This window comes from Ptychodera flava, chromosome 13 (genome assembly GCF_041260155.1).
Source record: "Ptychodera flava strain L36383 chromosome 13, AS_Pfla_20210202, whole genome shotgun sequence".
NCBI classification, from domain to species: domain Eukaryota; kingdom Metazoa; phylum Hemichordata; class Enteropneusta; family Ptychoderidae; genus Ptychodera; species Ptychodera flava.
Genome location: NC_091940.1, coordinates 13,068,421 through 13,091,436, shown reverse-complemented (window position 1 = coordinate 13,091,436; position 23,016 = coordinate 13,068,421). Strand labels below are relative to the sequence as shown.

Sequence of the window (23,016 nt, the reverse complement as noted above, 5' to 3'; positions counted from 1 at the left end):
AAAATGTCACTTACACCTAAAGACTCTTCATGTATATCTGAAATTACATTTTTATAGTGATAATAATATCGACAAATATAGAATATGTGTTTCTATTCTCTTTTACTCTATTTGTATCGTGACTTATTCAAAATCGGGGAACAACTTTTGCGTGCATTTGTCGATCATCTTGTGTATTCTTTGTATCGCTTCTACTGAATAAGGATGTAAAGTAAGAGACAACGGAAACAAGTTTGATTAATTTCAGTTTATAATTTAAATTTAGCGTCTCCAGTCATCAACGTCACTTCTCCCTGGTACTTTGTCGGGCGGATATGGCGGGTTTTTACATAGATGTGTGAAATGACCTTTCATTCTGCACTTTGTGCACTGTGAGTCTTTAGCAGGACAGTCACTGACATGAGGAAATGGACCACCACACCTATAGCACCTTTTATACGGGTGGCTTGGAGATGCAGGATACGACGTTCGAGCTGTTGCATCGTATGTGGCTTGAGAGGGGTTGCGCTGTTGACTGCCATAGGCTAGTGGTAGAGCGATGTTACTTCTAAACGTCAGCAGCTCTCCGGGCTTAAGTTGGTGCTCAACAACATCATATAGCAACCTGTACGTGCCTCGTAATGACGATTTTTCTGCGAACATTGTTTTGATTGCGTTGTCAAGATTTACCTCACGATTAGTTGATTCTAATGTTTCGCATGTTTGGTGAATCGTTGTTCCTTCGTACAATTTTGTCATGTCCGGCATTGGATAGGGTTCACCCAGGACGCTGTTCAGATATGATGCATAGTACATACAACTCTGCCACTGTGCATAGGCCTGGAAACAATGTTTCTCTTTACACACGAATGATTCACTGCTTTTCGCCGTCTGGCGAGCCGCAGTACTTTCGAAATAACCTTTGTGGATGCAATGAAGCAATGCATGTAGTTCAGTGTCAAACACTTTCGGATTTGCATTCTTAATCCAGTAAATGGTAACCGCCATCGGAAGTCGCAGTCCAGGATCATTTAACTGATCATCTAATTTCTGCGTGTTCACTTTCAGAGTTTTAGAAATGATCGCTTTTTTATCAGACTCACTTGCTGATTGAATGTCACCTAGACTTGGTAATGTAGAACAATCTTCATACTTGAGTGTTATTAATGAAGGTACATGGTAGTGTTCGCCATCTTTTCGAATGTATTCAGTTACTCTGACTGGGCTATCCCCTGTGCTATCTCCATCAATTTCCTCTTTCAGCAGTATGCCATATAGAGTTTTCCTGATACTGAGGGAGGCTTTGTTGCAGCTCGGTTGCTCTTTATTTTCAATTGTTGTTCTGGTTATGAGTCGTTTGTTAGTAATCACATTAACTGCACTGGGTGTTAATTTCCTACATCTATAGCTTTCAGTATAGCTGTCCGGCAAATGCTGCATCCTAGGTTTTGTTGAACTACCTTCAAAACATTTGAGAAACTTCGACCCGTCCTTTACATCATACATTGCTAGTGCATTCTCTAATTTCTCTTTCATGTACTCGATCATCTCACGTTTTACATCAGCGACGTTTCTGCCGGACAACCAGTCTAGTATATTCATTATCTTGCCATCTTCACCATCATATTTTGTTATTATATTATTATGGTAAAAAGTTTCAAACATACAACCCGGAATGTAATCATTTCCTACAAGATTTGCAAAGACAGGCATGAACTCCTTTTGGATCCCGAATCTTTCAAGGAACTTTTTGAGGTGATAGATTTTTGCCTTCAAGACCGGACATTCTTGATCTAACTCACTCTGAGGGATATCACGCCACTGCAGCTCGGATATTGGTATATAACCGGATGTGATCTCAAAGATGAAAAAATCACTGTCTGTAGCGATAACGGGGCACCTCAATTCATTAGCAAGTGCTACGATATCATTGTCGGCTTCAAAATCACATACAGTATAAGGTATATCTTTCTTGGTCATTGTTTTGGTAAATACTTCATGTGCAAAAAGTGGAATCATCCCTTCATGAAACTTTGTGCCTCTGCGGCCACTCAAAGATTTTCTGGTTTTGCTATTGGCACGACCCATAATCGTGTGTATCTTGGCGTCCCCCGGGTCATATGCCCCATCGAGGAGTACATACGGTTTTATTCTGCATTTCTCTAGTACTTCAAAAAACATCATGCACTCATCTTGATATTCTTGGTAGTTGCCTCCATGAATATCGTCGATTCTTTTGTCCTTACCAAGGTATAAGTGGTAAGCAAGACTATTGCCATCAATCACGACTTTCTTGTTAAATAACTCATAATCTTCCAGTAGCGAGTCACTGTTGTTTCTGATGAAGCTGGTCAGTTGATCAACTCCCATGGTGGTAATCTGTTTGTTAGAACCAAACAAATGAATATTTCAGCATGTATGGTGTCCAACCCATGCCAAAATTACTACTTTGATTTTACAACTTGACATGCAACTCCGTTTTCTATTTCACTACTCAACATGCTATTCCGCTGCTCCCATTCTACACCTGTGTATGCTATTCCGAATTCTATTTCACAATTCAACATGCTGTTCTGAATTTCATTTAACAACACAACATGCCATTCCGAATTCTATTTCACAATTCAACATGCTGTTCTGAATTTCATTTAACAACACAACATGCCATTCCGAATTCTATTTCACAATTCAACATGCTGTTCTGAATTTCATTTGACAACACAACATGCCATCCGCATTCTACTTCACAATTCAACATGCTGTTCTGAATTTCATTTCACAACACAACATGCCATCCGCATTCTACTTCACAATTCAACATGCTGTTCTGAATTTCATTTCACAACACAACATGCCATTCCGAATTCTATTTCACAACATTCCCATCCCATTCTAGACCAAGTTCTGCATGGCAGGGCTGTGTGTTACCAGCATTATACGGCCTCCCACCACACCCTTGCAGACTGCTATAGGCAAAACCGCTGCCGATGGTAGCTCCTAGGAAATAGGGCACGCAGTTTCTCCGCCGAAAACAGCCGATTTTGAATCCAAAACTTGCATTGATCTTCGTTTTCGAGCACACCCATCTCGCCTAGGTACACGATGTGCTCAGCCGCGCTTGTAAACTTACGCAAAGCCTACTTTTCTCTCTCTATGCGAGGGAAGCGTTCGTATCCGCCGCCATTGTTAATCTCATTCAACCCATGAGCACTCGGGCGAAAACAAGCCTTGCAAACAAAAGAGCATCGAGATGTAGCACTCTGTAATTAACATTATTTCTAACCACCACTCAGCTATGTACAATCTACGATGATCATTTTCTGTTGACAAAATAATTTTCTTTTTCTCTTCAGAAGTTTTACATATTTCACAATTTTCTCTTGTTCCACTCCTCTCAGAACGTCGACTTTCGAAGTTCGACATCGCGATGCTCTTTTGTTTGCAAGACTGTTTTTCGCATACAAAAAACGGTAAAGTACACAATTTACACACACAACAGGGCGGATACTTCTCGATACAGGCTGGAAAAGTAGGAAAAGGTCACCTTTTTCAAAATATATTTTTAATCCTACATTAGAATTAGAAATACGCAGAGTTAAAGAGGTTGGTGTAGTTAAAACATAGTTTGTTCAGCGCTAACTCTAGTAGACAATAACGCAATGTAACCAAAATGGTGACAGAATGTTGAGTTATTTACACCGTGCACTGAACAACATGTATGTCAAAAGAATGGTGTAGCGCAGGTGCTGCACTGGCCTTGTACACGCCAAACAGGATAGCGCGATATTTCGCGATACAGTAAATGTGGAGCGAGATGTTGATATGGACACATGTAACGCGATTTGTGCGCACTGTAATCGAAATACAGCCAAACCGTCTCCCCCTAAACACAGAAGTTACGTTTGCCGTGTTTCAATTATTCACGGCCCTTATTGCGTTCTCGCAAGCGTGGCTTAACGCTTAGAACAAAGCAGTGAAGCCTACCTGTTCGTTGTGGCTGACTGTTTACAGTTTCTTTCGACGAATCGCCTCAACCTCTCACTGTCCACCTCCACGAATTAGCTAGGTTGTTGGCCAAACAAGGACGATGGGGCATACAACATATCCTCAGTTGCCCATTGTTAAAAACCCTAATCAGAATGCGACATCATCTGTGAATAACGCTGCGTTATAAACTACCAGTATCCCCACTTTGACCTTTAAATTTGGCGTAGGTTCTCGGAAATTCCAAAGTCCTGAATACTCGGAATTCCCAGCGTATAATAATGGCGTCATGACAAGGTTGATATTGGAATATCACAGCTGTACTTCTCTTTTCATTTCGTCGTAGTTTTGTCCTGATATGTTCATAGCGTTAAATTTATTATGTACTTGTAATGTTTTTAGGTCAGTTACAGTATTGCAGGTCACGAAAATTTGAAAAACGAATCCAAATCCTAATAGATCTCCAGAAAAATTAGGCCTACTTCGCGCTCAGACTAAACGAAGCCACAGTGTCAGGTATTGTAAAACAAGCAAGACCGAGTAACGTTTTATAAACGCCATCATGAGTAGATGTTACAGAAATAAGCGCGCACAATCAGAATAATATTATATATCGCAAGAGTGGATAAAAATACCCAGTACACGTACTTGCAGTACGGGGTCAAAATACATAGGTCACAGCATTTACTCGGTTTCAGTGGGTAAATTTTAAGTTTTAACCAACCTAATGGTTGGGCGATGGTAAAAGATCGTCAACCTTCCGCCATCATGTGCCTCGAAAGCTAAAGGGTTCTCGCAGAGTTTGTGCGGTGCAGTGTACCCGATTCAATCCTGAAGTTTGCCCATTGTTGGTATAAATTATGCAGGTATGCGCTGCAACACAAACAAATGTATCGTGACCTTAGTTGACCCGTTCGCCGAAACATAGACATGTCGCATACATTGAACAACAGTACTCCAAACATTGCGGTACACCTTTCATAGTCATGATAGTTTTATTATGAAAACATTGACAGGTGATGTCACGTTTACGTGCCTTGATACCATGCTCATTAACAATCCAATGAATTCGAACAGGAGTTATCAAAGTAGAGTTACTTTCATTTTGTAGGCCGTATCCTTTATTTACTAAGGACGAATGTCCATTTCTGGGTTTCAGGAACAGAAATTTCGATTTGAAGCCAGCCATCCTTACGTCAGTGCGCCGACATTGAATCTTTAGTCGCCGACTCGTCTTAGTGTTCAAAGCACTCACCAGACAGCTTATCACATGAACACTGAATCTACCAGAGTTCGATAAACTCAAGCTCGCTAAAGGGGACTGAATTTCTGTCTCTTGAAAATTATAAATCAAGGGCATAGGGGAATGAATACACGTCGATTTTTGAAAATCTTGTTACTCAAAGACATTGAATCTCAGGTCAGACATTGATCTGTTTGAGACACAGACAAACATAGACAGATTCGCAACGTGTATTGTTTAAGGCGTGAAGCGGTTACGTAACTCAGCCATGCTCGCCTCGCCTCAGGTTGCTCTCGCCTCTCTTTTCCGAAGAGTGCCGACCATGCATCCTTCGGTAATTTTCGGACTTTCGTCAATTGTTAAGCGTTTTAATTGGCGTTAAGCAGTGTTTCTGGCCTGAGAGCTCACAAAGTACTATGGTTGCTACGCGACTGGCAGTACGATGCCACCTCGTCGTATTTTTCGCATAATCTCGTGTAATTATCAACCACAAACAAAGCCTCCAAAAAGTTTAACACCTTTGAAGCTCATTTTAATATGATAAGCCAATAGTCTACCGAGACGACCATGGAACAAAACGCATGCAGCGTTTCCAGTCTATCTATACTATTTGTCTGTGGTTGAGATAAATTAAAATTTTGATTAAATGATTATACTTATTTTAGATTAATATTCAACCTTTGGTTATGCTTTTCGAAATTTCACTCCTTTCTATAAATAATTCTCAAATCCAGGCTTGAACGTGTTTAGCGAGAAAAGCCCCATTAATTGTAATTCGAATTCTGTCGTGATCTTCTGAAATTGTACAAAGGTGATAACCTCAACATTCACATCAGCTACTGTGAATATTATGGTTCGATGAAATAGTAGGCGCGGCATTACAATTTGACTTTCGTTTTGTTTAAGTGAAAGTCTTGTGAATACGTGGAATTCCAGGGTCGCGACTTATCATCGCAGCAGTCAGATTACGTGGAATTTCCAAGCGCCTATGTCCGTAACAGCGTACTGTGTTCTGCGTTACCCATTTATGAATAACATCATGAGTGAGTGGATAATACTGCAGTGTAAATTGACGAAAAGGACACGACTATAATGTCTGCATGACATTGTAAGTTCATTCATACGAATATTTCAAACTACGAGCTGAATGTAAAGATATATGTATTCCTTTTCTAATTCTCTACAAAGCAAACAAAGTTGGGGAATTAATTGACCCCTACGTGAGGACAAACAATCGGATGGTAAATTTCCTTAAGTTCAAATAAAATGTTTTCTTAACTCGGTACCCAAAGCTTTCATAAAATGATTTCAAAGGGTATATTTTAAATTGTTTTCTTAAATGTGTGGATGAATATTATTAGTAGGTACTTCTAAACTAAAAATGCACATATCCATATCAATTTTGTACGAGAAAGCAAGATGTAATTTGAAATTTTAGAATACGTACCATCGACATGAAAAAGTATGTTGTCGGATATCGCATACTTAATTTGTTGTACTCATAAAAATACAGATGATGTCACAACTTTTAGTAAAGTGGTCTAAATCATAGTACTTAAGAATTGTCATTACGATTGATGAATACAAATTCTTAAACAGACTGTAACACAAAATGCAGTTACGGTGTCATAAAAAGAATTGAAGAATAATTACAGATTTGATCCTGAAAAAACAGACATTGACCTCAGCATACATATGATTATACAACAGAGAAGCTGATTAAATGTCTTTCAATCAGTTGTATAGCTGGTAAAAGTTAAAGTGAGAAAGTACGAATACTCGTGCAGGTCAAACAACTAGTTGCAGTACAATACTTTTGTCACATGCTTTCAGCTTTAGAAGAAATCTTTCAGAATGTGAGGGCGCTGCTAGAGGAAGCCAATTTAGTGTCAATTATGTCGGGCAGAAATTTATCACAGCACAGTAAAAGGCCAATACTTCAAATACACAATGCTTTATGCTGACTCGCGCATTGTTTTAAAACGTGAGATAAAATCTTGTCTTTCAGGATAACATCGCAGTTTACTTTAAAAGGTATAAAAAGAATAATGGAAACAATGTATAGTGCTTAAAAACACCTTCAGAACGCTAAGCCTTATTCTGGCGTTTCTTTGCGGCTTTCTTCTTGGCTGATTTTTTAAACGCTTCATTTTAAAAATATTTTTTCCCACACCGATATCTCCATCAAAATCACCAGGTTCTCTCTTACGCTTTCTTTTAATGGTTTGGTCCTGCACACAGTGATCCCGTTGCTCTTTAGATGAAGTTTGAATAGTACTTCTTGTTTCGCTAGGAGAAGGCTAAGATTGTTCCTTTTCATTCAATTCGGCATCATGAACTTATCTGTCAGTGTCCTATTTTGAGGCATATTTGGAAAATGTCCGCTACCTGTCCGCTACCCTCCGCTCAACTTGTCTCCTATGGGCTACCGATTTTGACTCCTCAAAACAATCTTTTGCTGAAAATAATGTCTAAAACCTCTCGGCTACCCGTCCGCTACCCTCCGCTGCCTTGTGTTCTATGCGCTACCGATTTTGAGCACATTCCGGATTGGAAGAGTGTCTGCTACCCTCCGCTACCTTGTCTCCTATGGACTACCGATTTTGACTCCTCCAAACAATCTTTTAGTGAAAATAAAGTCTAAAACTTGTCCGCTACCCGTCGCTACCCTCCGCTACCTTGTGTTTTATGCGCTACCGATTTTGAGCATATTTTGGACGGGAAAATGTCCGCTACCCTCCGCTATATTACCTTGTCTCCTATGGGCTACCGATTTTGAGCATGTTCTGGATGGGAAAATGTCCGCAGCTGTCCGCTACCCTCCGCTACTTTGCGTCCTATTGGCTACCAATTTTGACTCCTCCAAACATTATTTTAGTGAAAATAGTGTCTGAAACTCGTCGGCTACCCTCCGTTACCTTGTGTTCTATGCGCTACCGATTTTGAGCACATTCTGAATGGGGAAAATGTCCGCTACCCTCTGCTACCTCGCGTCCTATGGGCTACCGATTTTGACTCCTCCAAACAATCTTTTAGTGAAAATAATGTCTCTAAGTTGTCTGCTACCTCCGTTCTACCTTGTGTCCTATGTGCTACCGATTTTTGGTCAAATTCCGGGAGGGAAAATGTCCGCTACCTTGTAAGGTTAAAAACATTTCACACTTGTACTAATTTGAAATCTTCGGTTCAGCCAAAGCACCCGTTTATCCGTGACCCCATTCATGTGACTACAAATACTGCACATTTAGTTTCACTGGTATTTTAGACAATTTAAAACTAAGCACTCTTTCATAAAAAGTTCCGGTTTTCCATAATAGTCTGACATGTATGATTTAGAAAAAAGTCTGGCTTTCTATAGAATCGTTAACACTTCTACCAGCGCACTTACGGTTTGAAGTCTATGTATTTCAAGATTATTCCGTTACCGCTACCCCCGCTACCGCTCGGTACGTAGCGGAGACATAAGGGAAAAAAAGATTGTGCCCCGAATCCTGCATTGTATATTTAGCCCAAGTGTTCACACACGTGAGCTAATGTCGCAGCAATGTGTGTCTGTCTGTGTGTCTGTCTGCCTGTGTGTCTGTCTGTCTGTCTGTCTGTCTGTCTGTCTGTCTGTCTGTCTGTCTGTCTGTCTGTCAGTCTGTGTGCTCGAAACGGCTCAAAACGATCTCAAAAACGGCTCGTCAGATCAGAATCAAATCTGGTACATTCAGTTTTCAAATGGCAAGAACTGATTAGTTTTTGGTAGGTGTGGCTTGCTTAATTTTTGCTCATTTGCATAATTAATGATTTTAGAAAAAATGGATATATATTTTGAGAACGACTGCACACAATTTAATGAGATTTTCTGCAAATGTTCATCACACCAAGATATATCAGCCGTGAAAGTATTAAGGGGTGACATGAAAGATAATTGCTAATTTGCATGTTTCATGAACTTTTCTAATTAGGGATATATATCTTACTTGACTTTATCAAAATTGACGAAACTTATTATGCATTGTTATGATACCATGACTTAACATTATTGAAAGTCATTAAGCATTTTTACTTCAGCAAATTTCTAATTTGCATATTTAATAAACTTTCCTTATTACAGATATATATCTGAAGTGACTTGACTTAAAGTTCATGGAACTTGCTACGTACATTGAAGATAATATGATATAACATTATTGAAAGTCATTAAACTGTTTTACTTCAGCCAATTCCTTATTTGCATATTTAATGAACTTTACTAATAAGGGATATTTATCTGTGTTGACTAGACAAAGTTGACAAAACTTGCTATGTATATTAAAGATACTAATACACATTATTGAAAGTAATTAAGCATTTTTAGTTTCAGCCACTGCCTATTTTCATATTTAATGAACTTTTTAATAAGGGATATATATTTGAATTGACATGACCAAAGTTGATAAACTTGCTATGTACATTAAAGATACTATGAAGCTAACATTATTAAAAGTCATAAGCATTTTACTTCAGCAAAGTCCTAATTTGCATATTTTGTGACAACATTTCAGTTAATTCCTAATTTCCTAAGAAGGGATATATACTTGGATTTACATGATCAAAGTTGGCAAGGTACATTGATGATTATACCAGGTTATAACAATATTGAAAGTCATTTCGCATTTTCATATCAGCTTAGTTATAATTTGCATATCTAATGAACTTTCACAGTTTGGCATATATAACTTGAAGGACTTGACCAAAGGCAATTACACTTGCTATATAAAGTGGTGATACAATGACAGCAGTCAAAGAAAGTAAGTATTTTATTTCAGCTAATTAAATATTTGAATACTTAATGACCTTTAGAATTAATCTGTGGTGAATATTGTTCATGATGTTGATCATAACACTTTCAATGAAGTTGCAAAAATGTGGTAAAGGTTCAAATTTACACATAACTGTAATATGTAATGAAACACGTGAGCTTTTTCAGTATCTCCATGCATCGTCGTCTGACAGTTACCAAAATATGTGTATATGCCTTGTCCATTCTATTCGCTTGCTAATTTTTAGCCCACGTGTCACGCACGTGAGCTAATGTCGTAGCAATGTCTGTCTGTCTGTCTGTCCGTGTGTGTGTGAGTGTGTTTTTGCGTGTGTGTCTGTCTGTCTGTTACACGATAACTCAAAATCGCCTGAACAGATTCAAATCAGATTTGGTAGACAGGTACTGTATGCTTATTGCAAGAATTGATTAGATTTTGGTTAGTGTGGCTTGCATATTAATGAAGTTATGACATATCAATGAAGTTATGACATATCCTTTTTTTCATATAATGGTTTCCCTATGGAGACAGTAATGACCGTATCGACATAAGAAATACTGAACAAAATTTCACGAAACTTTTCACAGATGACAGTCTCAGAACATGATGATGGTACTGTGAGTGTTATGTCAATTATCTGCTCACTTGCATATTTAATGAACTCTTGTATTTAGTGACATAATTCCGAAATTCCTGCACAAAATTTGATGATACATGCAACAAATATCGACGTGATATATATCTAGTTGTCCCATGAAGCATTAGGCAGTGCTTAGTTTATAAATAGCTCATTTGCATATTTCTGAAGTTTTGTAATTAGTCATATAAATCCGAAATAACTGCACCAAATTTAATGAAATCTGCTGCAGATACTGATACGACAGATATCTGACTGTGGTGTCTGACTGTGGTGTAAAGCATTTAGTAGTGTGAAGTTCATTAAGGATTCATTTGCATATTTAATGAACTTTGTAATTAGGTATATAACTCTGGAATTACGGCACCCACTTTGGTGAAACCTGCTTCAGATATTGATCTGATTATTGTACTCAGAAACATTGGTAGTGTCAAGTTTATTAATAGCTATTTTGCTTATTTTATGAAGTTTTGTAATTAGTGATATAACTCCGAAATAAATGCACCAAATTGTGATGAAATCTGCTGCAGATACTGATCCGACAGATATCTGACTGTCTTTTAAAGCATTTAGTAATGTTAAGTTAATTAAGGGTCCATTTACATATTTTGTGAACTTTGCAATTAGGTATATAACTCTGAAATTACGGCACTAAATTTGGTGAAACCTGCTACAGATATTGATCTGATATATATATAATTGCACTAGAAGCATTAGGCAGTGTTAAGTTAATTAATAGCTCATTTGCATATTTTATGAAGTTTTGTAATTAGCATAAACTCCGAAATAACTGCACCAAATTTAATGAAATCTGCTGCAGATACTGATACGACAGATATCTGACTGTGGTGTCTGACTGTGGTGTAAAGCATTTAGTAGTGTGAAGTTCATTAAGGATTCATTTGCATATTTAATGAACTTTGTAATTAGTATATAACTCGAAATTACGGCACCCAATTTGATGAAACTTGCTACAGATTTGATCTGAATATCAATTGTACTGAGAAGCATTGAGCAGTGTCAAGTTAATAATTAGCTCATTTGCTTATTTTCATGAAGTTTTGTAATTAGTCATATAACTCCGAAATAAATGCACCAAATTTGATGAAATCTGCTACAGATACTGATCCGACAGATATCTGACTGTCTTTTAAAGCATTTAGTAATGTTAAGTTAATTAAGGGTCCATTTACATATTTGTGAACTTTGCAATTAGGTATATAACTCTGAAATTACGGCACTAAATTTGGTGAAACCTGCTACAGATATTGATCTGATATATATATAATTGTGCTATGAATATTGAGCTGTGTCAAGTTAATTAAGGGGTTCATTTGCATATCTAATAAACTTTGCAATTAGTGATATTCCTCAAAATTACTGCATTAAATTTGATGAAACGTGCTACATATGTTGATCTGATATATATCTAATTGTCCCATGAAGCAATGAGCAGTGTCAATTTAATAAACAGCTCATTTGCATATTAAATAAAGTTTGTAATTAGTGATTTAACTCTGAGAGTACTGTGCGAAAGTTGATGAAACCTGCTACATATAATGATATAACAGATATCTGATTGTTCTGTGAAGCGTACTACTATTAATGAACCTGTTATAAAACACGTGAGCACATTCAGTTCACATCTGGTTAGTGTTTGCATTTATCATTTCATCGATTGTAGGCCTGATTCAGAATCCCTTGTTTCCCATAAATTGACCATGTCAACATACCGTTCGGCTTGGATTTAGGACCCTAAATTGATTTTCATGAAAATGATAACCAGATTGAATTTTTGTGCTCTGTATCTTCAAGTGCTACCTTTATCAAACAAGTATGATATAACAACAAGCAGCTCAAGTAAAGAAAAGTGCCAGAAAAGACCCTTCAAGTCACTCAAATAAAACAAATCACTATACATTGCTAAAAAACGTGAAAATTATTTCGACGGTCGCTCAAAAATACTCTGTTTTCAATTTCTAATTTTCTGGAAGTTCCTACCAATGAACTCATGCTCCCATGGTAACCATGGCCATCATATAGTGAGCTTTCTAAATTGTGAAGTGTGGAGGGCATTAAAACCGAAATAAATTGTTCATATGTTCTTAAGGTAACATTCTGAACTAGCTAAAATGAACTCAACATGTACCGTTTCCACGTCTATGATGCACATAATGATATACTGTGGTTTATTAAAAAAGTTATTTTAATAGAGTCACCCTTCTAATTGCCCGACCCAATACATGTGCAAGAAGTGAGAATTGATTGATTTCACATATGACAATGCATCGTAAGACAGCTCAACATAGCTCGATGCGAAACGATATTCATTATCAGATTGAAATGACTATCACAATTTATGATTTTGACAATCACATGTGTGAATAGAAACGGTCGTTGAAGATCACCGCAGCTAAAGCTGGCAAAAATTCTCGTCTACGCTATTGCCAAAGTATATAGGATCATCACTGCCCAACTTGAATACTTTCAAGTATGTTGGGGTTTCAGTCTAAACTTTACTTTGAAGGAATGAATTAATTTTCAACAAACCCTGTCGTGTTTTCATTTTATTCGAGGAGCGAATGTACTGACCGTGAAAGCCCATGGGACAATAGCATTCACCGAGTTTAGGCTTCATTCACATATACCTCTGGAGAAGGGGGGGCGGGAGATTCCGCAAAAAGTTATCAGATGTTTTCAAATACCCCCTACCAACTCACAATGTATTCAAGTCCCCCTTCTGACTTGCTATAATTTTGAAGTCCCCCCCCCCCTTCAAAGGAGGCAACATGTGGCCGACATAGTGCTTCGTCCCAAAAATATCAAATCACATTCATGGTAGCCTATTGGTCACACCTTTAACATTTTTCCCATATCTCCTATATTTATATATGTGTTTTATAATTCATGTAAATGTACTTTGCGTGAAGTGGCAGGTAAAAAGTGAGTGTGTGTACAAAAAATTGATTTTTTTATTTCATCGATAATGTTGCTTCACTGTACAAAGTAGTCTATGAGAAAACTATGAACGCGTATTTTTCAAACTAGCAATATCTGTTCATCTATAGACTTTTGATAACTGATATAAATGTACTTGATTTGCATGGGGTGTTTACAAGTGCACATGTGTACAAGAAAATTAATTTTGGAATTTCGCCGAAAATGTTGATTATCTGTACACTGGAATCTCATACAAAAGTTAATATTTTTACCAGTTTAAACGTTGCAATATTTGTGCATATATGGACCCTGAATAATTGACATATTTGTACTTGATTAGAAGAGGGTGTTACCTGTGCATATGTGTACAGGAAATTTGATTTCAGAATTTTGCCGAAAATGTTGATCCTAGTCCATGACAAAATTGTGAATAATTTTTTTCCCAATTAAAACTTGCAATATTTGTGCATATATTGACCCTGAATAATTGACATAATTGTACTTGATTAGAAGAGGGCGGTTACATTTGCATATGTGTACAAGAAATTTGATTTTGGAATTTCACTGAAAATGTTGATTCACTATACATTGTAGTCTATGAGAAATACGAATAACACATAGGTTATCATCTCCAAAATTGTTATTCAGAGGTTGTTTGACCTGAAGCTTCCAGTTTTTGTTGATGACACTGTGCACTATTCTTAATAGTTTGTATTCTGTCAAAGTCCTCAAAAATGTACATACGGCGACATGAACATTTAACACTGACCTAGACCCGTTATTGTCAATGTGTGAAGGTTATCAAATACGTTATCTCCCAAATTGTTATTGGAAGGTTAAGTCGAAACTTTTAGTCATTATGGAGGACAGTTTTGCACAACAGAGGGTTAAGTAGGAATCATGTCAACCTAAATCTTTTGCCTCCAGGTGGCTGCTTGTATCATCAATATATTGTTTAATATACCCTTAAATTTGCGCTCGACGCAGAAAATGGAAATGGCCGGAAATGAAAATGCCAGAAGGTATTTGAAAAGGAATTTGATATTCACTAAATTTTCGAGTCCCATCCCTTTGTAATGTCAATTTTTTTCAGTCCCCTAGCATGTTGTATATTTTTCAATTCCCCCTCCAGAGGTGTTTGTGAACGCAGCATTATGAAGAGAAAACACTAAGCATCTTTATATAAAACGGAAAAGTTGACGCTATGTCCATATTTTCTATCATGATCAAGTCATCATGACTAAAATGACATCAGCGGTGAATACTAAGTAAGGTTGGTTGATACAAAATTATGATATAATTTCCAACAAAAACGTTCTTGGGAAAAAGCCTGTCTTACCGTAGTTAGAAATGTTTTATACATTTTGTGTGTCTCTCTCCGATGAACCCATTTTCTTCCCTTTCCGAACAAACAGCATACCGTACACATTTAGTCATGTAGATCTTAGAGCTGGGTCTAATATTTAATGTAGTTGTTGTTTTGTTCGCCTTCGTTGGCAATGTTAGTTATATAAAGTATCTATCTGTAAAACGACCTTCCTATCTATCTATCTCTCTGTCTATCTATCTGTCTGTCTGTCTGTCTGTCTGTCTGTCTGTTTTACGTTGTCTCTATGTCTGACTCTGCGTCTGCTTGTTTGTCTATCTTACACCCGCTAAGTAGTTAACGTATTGAATCAATCATTCTATTCATGCACTTTGGTTTAGGTCTAGATTATCGTGCCCATCCTCACAATCTTTATCTTCTTGTTTTAAGATTTTACATGTTCTCAAAGGCTTGAACTGTAACCGACTCTGTACTGTAAAACTCATCGAGTACGAAATCGAAGCCAAATTAAAGCCAGCATGGTTCGCGGTTTGACTACCAACATCTATGAAACCCCTGGGTTTCGGAAGTCTCACGAACTGCGCGGAACTCGAATCGTCATCAATGGCAAGGGTCTCATGCACATTCTCTTCTTTGACTTTGGTGTCGATTTCCGTCACGGCGGCGACTATCAAGAGTCCACAGAGGTGTGCACTAAGTTCTTTCGCGGACTTCAGCACTGCGGTGTCGAACTGTACGTGCTGTTTGACGGAGCAGACGATCTGCAGGATGTCAAGTTTGAAACCCTTGTGGAGCGAGCTCAGAAAGAAATTGAAAACTCCGTCAAAATCAGCGGTGGTCAGGATGGAAGATCAAGACTGCGACCGGCATTCACAGCCGATGTATTCATCAAAGCCGTCTGTGACCTTGACATCCTGCTCATCGTATGCGACTTTGAGGCTGACGAGCAGGTCGTTGCTTTAGCAAACAATTGGAAGTGCCCTGTACTCGGAGAAGACAGCGATTCTTTGTTTTCGACATTAAAGGTGGTTACATACCAATCGAGCACCTACGCTGACGAGAAGTCGATGTCAACAATGTTGGTGAGCGACCCCCCGCAATAAGCCGCAAGATTTATCGAGCCTAAGATTTCTGGCGTCATTTCAGGATGACGCAAGAAATGTTTCTCTTGTTGGCTACCTTACTGGGAAACGATACACAGATGGAAAGTCATTTGACGACCTCTATCACAGCAAGATTAAGAGGCAAGTTAACATCCCAGGAAGTCCAGGTGTTCGCGTACCCCGTATCGTAACATGGGTCTCTCAACAAAGGTCAACTGACGCCTTGTACAGAAAAATAGAGACTTCTCTGATGTCTTCAGGCACGGCCATTCATCAGATGAAAAGATCCATTGAGATTTACGGCGCGGAACTTGCAACTTCAAAGTTTCATGTTTATCTTGCAAATGGTGGCGCACTGCCAGAGATTCCTGGATGGGCACTTCCTCAGTGGTGTGCGGAGTTCTACCGTCGGGGACTTTTGCCTCCTACATTTAGGGAGCCTTCAGTCACTACAGGGGGTGAGCCGGGAGAATTGGAGGGAGGGTCACTTTTTAGAAAATAGTTCAAGGGGGAGGGTCACTTTTATAAACTTATCTTGGGAGGACGGTCACTTTTGACAGAAGCTGATATTATGGCCAAAACATTGATTGTCCATATGATATTTCCTGAATAGGAAATCACCAACAAAATACGCACACACTTATAGACCGCCATGCATAGTGAATTGACATTTTGGTGAAATTCAAAATCAAATTTCTTACACAACCATAGACTTGTAACCACTCTAGTCTAATCAAGAACAATAATCTAAATAATCAAGCATACATAAATGCACAGATTGATCTAATTTTGTACTGAAAAAAATTATTCATAGTTTCATCATAGACCCCAATGCATAGTGTATTGACATTTTGGTGAAATTCCAAAATCATATTTCTTGCACAACCATGGACTTGTAACCACTCTAGTCTAATCAAGAACAATAATCTAAATAATCAAGCATACATAAATGAACATATTTATCTAATTTTGTACTGAAAAAAAATTATTCATAGTTTCACCATAGACCGCAATGCATAGTGAATCCACATTTCAGTGAAATTCCAAAATCAAATTTCTTACACAACCATAGACTTGTAACCATTCTAGTCTAATCACTGTTACACCGTATATACGCAACAGCCAGACTGCAGCAAGACGTTAATCCAGACTAGGTTCAGACTGACGTACTGAGTGGCTCTCGAGCGGCTGTTGCCTTGTTTCGACAAACACTCTCATGAGGAACTCAAGCCAAACTTTTCATTTAATACATTGAAACGCACGGCAAAATTTTATATTGGTTCTCTCAAAACTGATGTAAGAATATCGTTTAAATGTATCTTTAATGACTCAGCCACAAGTGAAATTAAAATAAATATCAAATCTAAAGATGTTCAAACCGTAGACAGTAATATTTACCCTTTCTCGACAACTTGATATTGTGGAAAATTTCATCTGTACATGTTGCGAACGTAAATCCCAACCAATGAGTGTTTTACTTTTTTCCGTATGTCACTCTGCCGGATAAAATTCAAAATAGCAGGTTTTCAAATTCACAGCACAATTATAATGCATAATACGTCTATATGCTATACAAATGGACAAACTTCGAAAAAGTAAAAGGTGAAAAAGCTGTTTCTAGTATCTTCGTAACACACTGTTTGATTGAAATGTTTACATTTTAATGCAGACTCTTCAAATTTAAATGACAATTTAGTAATTCATCAGTATATGTCGCTTAGCAAAAATATTTTATCGTAATTCCAGTTAAAAGATACAAGCTGATTTATTCTGCTGTCATGCGAGATTCGATGGCTTCCGATGCACAATATATCCTGCTGACTTAAAACTTCTCTGACTGTTCACGATAGCAATAAACTAAAATACAGCATCGTCAACGAAGGTAACTCTTATATGATTGATTATGATTGTCTGCGCTGAAGTTAATCACATGGTTCTTAAAAAATATGTTTTTAAATGAAATATAGTGTTTATAGCTTTACTTTTCCCACTGTAAACAACTCTGACTTGTTACGTTGATCATAACAGTCTAAGCTACAATGAGTTCAAACACATGCTCAGTATTAGTTGACGAGTACATAGCAATAAAGGGTTAAATTCACCGCTCTGGAAGTTTTTCTGGCTTAAAGAATTTGTTTTAGAAGGTTTAATAAAATTTGAGACACACTTTGAAAGATCTTTATAACAGCTTGCACTCACACAAATTTCAGCTTTACATCTCAAGCATTGAAACAAAACATACTAAAACCGATTTTTGAAAGGTTATGCAAATTACCTGTCACGTGATAGTTATGTAAACAATGGTGACACTATGGTGAGCAAAATGTTACCCTATATCTAGGCTTCCAGAAAATGTATAATTTACGGGGACTCGGAGCTTATTAATCACCAGAAAACTGTTAGCTTCAAAGGTCAATTTCTTGTCTTGGAACCTTAAGCTTCTTTTGCATTAGTTGAAAGTACATGGCCTGATGCTTAATTTTATCCTAAATGTAAACCCCTCTTAGGCCTAATTGTGGCTTCAGTGATTAGTGGTTTCTTAGTGATCACATGCAATATATTCTCAGTGCAAATCTCCTACACCAATAGTTTGTTTGGCAAGAGTTACGTCTTAGATTTTGTTGACCAACTGTAGAGACGTATGAGAAACTTCAATCGATCCTTTGCTTCCTATATTTCTTGTGTACTCTTTAATTTTTTATTTTTTTAATCAAACATAGTGTTACATTATTAGCGACTTTCCGCCACAAGGACACTTTAGTATATTTATTGTCTATCAATCTTCATCTCCACATTCTTGTATTATGTTTCCCGATGTAGTCGAAAGAGTTCTTTCTTAAGGTTAGCAACTCACATGTATCCATGAACTTTTGGTCATATCGCAGCAATATCACATCTAATGGTAAAACAAATTGAATCAGATGTATGTACGTGTAATGAAACTCTTTGTCAAAATGCCAAGTCATAATACTTATGTATCGTTCAAATTGTAACAAATGTATATAAATTAATTTGGTTTGAACGTCATGAGGTTGTGCTGAAAGTACAATCAATGAAACTACAAGTTTACAGGATTGACAGACATCTAGTATCTGCTGATTTTTGTATCACGCAGTGTGTCATATCATTCAAGTACATGTGAGAAAAAGAAAGTCATTTTGAAGAATGGATGATGTCTGAGCTTACATTACGGCGAGGATAGATTTGTAAATCAATCAATCAATCAATCAATCAATCAATCAATCAAACAAACTAAACCCTACCGGTCTCTATGTCTTCAAATACACAATTTATGGCCATGTAATACACTATCGGCTAGCGTTTGCAGAGAACGTTGCGTCAGTATGAGAGCATTTGTATGGTAAACCCTAAAGAGAATATATACAGACTGTCAGCACTGGTGAAGAATTAATGGCCATCTCTCGGAAAAATGAACTAGGAGGCGCTGCACGTTACGCAGCGTACTTTGCTCAAAATTGGTTTTCGTAAATATTCATTCAAATTTAATTTTGACCCAAGATTTAAATAATGCTTGGGTTAACCTTTATGCTTATGAAGCAGTAATAAGTTGGGTGATAAAAACGTGTAAATTTATGCAGATTTATGGCTTTCTTATATCAAAATTTCAAGCTTTCTAAAGAATTTAAGTCTACTCTGGTTGGGTCAAAATTTCTGAAATTAAATACTATTAAACAAAACAAGCATTTTGTTTGGCAATATGTTCTTATATTTTGAATCAGGGGCATTTTAATTTTGCTTTTCATGACTTGAATCACTTTCTTTGGTGTCAGTCTTTCAACCCCTGTAATTTTAGTATGAGAATACATAATGCAAAATAAAACTTCTTATTCTTCTACATGTACTCATGTTATAAGTGAAATATTAGATTTCAGAAAAAAGATTCAAGTTTTTGACTTAAATTATTTTTCACCATTAATACCAAAATTGAGGCTTTTTACCCGATATTTATGCCCTTTCATTTTTCGAGGAATCTATTGCTTCCACACTAAACTGTAGATTCTCTGCTTTATGAAAAATATAGTTTGAGGGAGGTTACTTGTTATCTTAAATAAGAAATATTGCTTTGAAGAAAAAAATGTGCATGTAACATGCTACTCAACCTTCAATGAATTCCCAGTTTATGAGTAAACTTCGTTTCGGCCACGTTGATATTGACTGATGTATTGCGTTTAATGACAGAAAGATAAATCTGATCGAGTCAATTCACAGTTAGTTCCTTCAAAACAACAACAACAACAACACAACAAAAACAACAAAAACAATAATAATAATAATAATAATAATAATAATAATAATAATAATAATAATAATAATATAATAATAACAAGGCAGTATTGCTGAAGGCAATGAGTACTTGGGCCGTGATAGAGTAATTTTGAGGACAATATATACGACTATTCAAATATGGTCTTGAATTTCCTCCTGTCAATTAGGCATTTGATTAACTGGTTATTAAACGAAGCAATGGCATGGCAATTGGCAAAATATGTTAGCAAACTTTTTGGTCTTTGAGGAGGGGTTCTTATTTATAGTGGAAATGCTTAAAGCCCATATTTGTAACTTTTAACATTTTTTTCATATTTTTGATTAAAATGACATCCTCAGTATGTAAAAGTAGACCATAATTAATACTGAATCGCATGGTTTGCATGCCCAGCCCGCCTCACGATTAACAGTAAAAGGCGTGAAAAATGACTTCTGTCCGGACCAGAAGTCAGCTTTGTTGACACACGAAACGAAACGTAATCACACCACCGCGCATGCTCAACCACATCTACGCAAGTTTTACTGTGGCGTCCGTAGAAACCATACGCTCTTCGAAAAGGTCTGGTCCATCGAAACTGGAGACTTAGCTAAAAACGAAAGTTGGGTGAAATACCGGAAAGATATAAATATGTAAGTTTTTACAGATTGTTCCGACTATTATGAGCCGTGCAAACAAACGTCTTGAACAGCTAACTAACGACGGAGGCAGTCGATTGTAAGCTTCATGCAAGGCACTGCACGTTGTGACCGATGGTACGGAGATCAAGTTTGCTGAATCATAGACCCTAAAAACATAGGGTCTATGGCTGAATGAATTGAGAGAGAAAAACATGTATGAATAAAAATTCAACACTTCACCATTGTAATCATTGAACTAGTCGTTTCTTCCATTATGGAGTATAATGAAAATTTCGTTGAAAATAAATGACGGGACTGATTCTGCTCCGTCTATTCAAACGAAGTTTTGTGTACGGCCAGGCTACGCTGCAGGCAACACAGCCTATCAACTTCGCATATCGTTGCCGTACGGCGTAATTGAAAACGCTCAGAAAGGAAAAATTATATCTTGAATGCAGTACAAAAGTCTTACTCATTAAATTTAAAAGTATGTCAAAATAATATCGAACGTAACGGGTATCTAATCCTCAGAAGGACTACAGTAGTACAATTATCGGCTAGCTGCGATGCGATGGAGCTCCAGGCATTGTAAGCTTAGAAGTTCGAACACAAGAGAGATCCCGGCCTCACTGCAAAGTCGTCCCCTGCGCACCCGGCCCGACAGCAAACTAACCTCTTGGTTTGATTCTGTTGTTTATATATTTTTGTATAAAATTCATGATACATATATCTGACTTTCACAACTGTACAATTTGCTCAGGACTGTGAGTTTGGCTGTAGTCTACAGACGATCGGAGGGAGCTAAGGCAGGCCCCAAATTTGCATGGACAATGTCCGGGACAATTATAGACGCAGCTCGATGAGAAAGTCATTCACATAAACCTAAATGAAGTGATCAATACAAAACTTTTAAACACCACTGGTTCTGAAAATTTATGATCAACGGTTCTGACCTACGGATTTTACACTGCGACGTTGTTTTTTGCGTGTTTGGCCGGCTACTAGTCCTGTAAGGCGGTACTACATGGAGGTAGTAGACTGTACAAGTGCAGCGGGCGGCCGGGCCGAGATTGGTGTGGGCCTGCAGCAAGGTAAAATTGACAGCGTCCATTGCAGAATGCCCGCGTGTTATCCTTTCTCGTTTGGGAGGAAATTTACCGCTGTATTCAGAATGCCTTTTACCAGTATAAAAGCTCAGTAACTGATGCATAAAGAGCGAAGAGTCTGTAAATTTCTTAGCAGTAGCTCCATTGTTTTTTTCTAAATTTTCGCTGAGATACAGCAGTGCGTATACTGGTCCCGATCGTTCTGACTCAGGCGTTCACAGCTGTTTAGGGAGCCGTCATTATTTACGATCTGGGGGTCGGAGGAATTACATTAGAAACTCCGAAATTTTGAGTCACACCCCAGCCAACCATGATGACTTTGAGTAACCCCCTCTCTAACAGAAAGTTTGGCTTACCTGAGCCCATGTAACAATATGTAGATATAAAAGATCACCTAATAAGCAGTCTCCGACCATATAGTATTGCTAAATTTGGATGGGTAGCATGTCATTATGGTATGGTTAAATGTCCAAATGATTGTTGAACTCAAGTAAAATAAAATATACATTTCTATGGTAATATAAAGGATGAAGTCACAACAGTCCAGTTTTGTCCTAGATCCTGTGCACTTACAGTGATATCTGTCGAGAACATTTCTCCATGACCTAGCCTCTCCTTCCACCTCTGATAACAACTACAGAAAACTACTGTGTGACATCATCATCACCACTGTTGATCCTCATCTTTACTGTCGCTGGTGCCATTGCGTACATGAACAACGATATCATTCTCATCGTCACTATCTTCTCTTTCATAAAAAGTATTGCTAGTAGTAGCACCTACTTGTAGTTTTTTTCCCTTCCTTCATCTAGTTGATATTTATTTGTACTGCTAGAGTATTTATTTTCTTTTCATTTAATATGTATCAGAGTAAAATATATCATTATTTCATTGAGGACAGAGTAAGACAAAGAAAAACATTTTGAGCACCCCCTTATAACTTTCAATTTTTAATGACCCCCAGGCCGTAAATACTGACGGTTCCCTTACTTGCCGCCAAAGGCC

The 23,016-nt window shown here is 37.5% G+C and overlaps 1 protein-coding gene across 2 annotated transcripts in view; it reads right to left on the bottom strand.

Moving 5' to 3' along the window:
• Window positions 1-232: 232 nt before the first annotated feature.
• The window catches only part of LOC139147474 (single-strand DNA endonuclease ASTE1-like), a 60,879-nt gene continuing 38,095 nt past the window's right edge, over window positions 233-23,016 (bottom strand). Inside the window, exons 1-2 of one of the 2 annotated variants that reach the window (XM_070718583.1) lie at window positions 3,964-4,335; window positions 233-2,358 (exon numbers count right to left, since the gene is read on the bottom strand). In XM_070718583.1, the coding sequence (XP_070574684.1) occupies window positions 262-2,349 (2,088 nt within the window). In that variant the 5' untranslated portion in view covers window positions 2,350-2,358; window positions 3,964-4,335 and the 3' untranslated portion in view covers window positions 233-261. Of the gene's footprint in view, window positions 2,359-3,963; window positions 4,336-23,016 lie in introns of those variants that run through there. The other variant, XM_070718582.1, reaches the window with a different exon arrangement.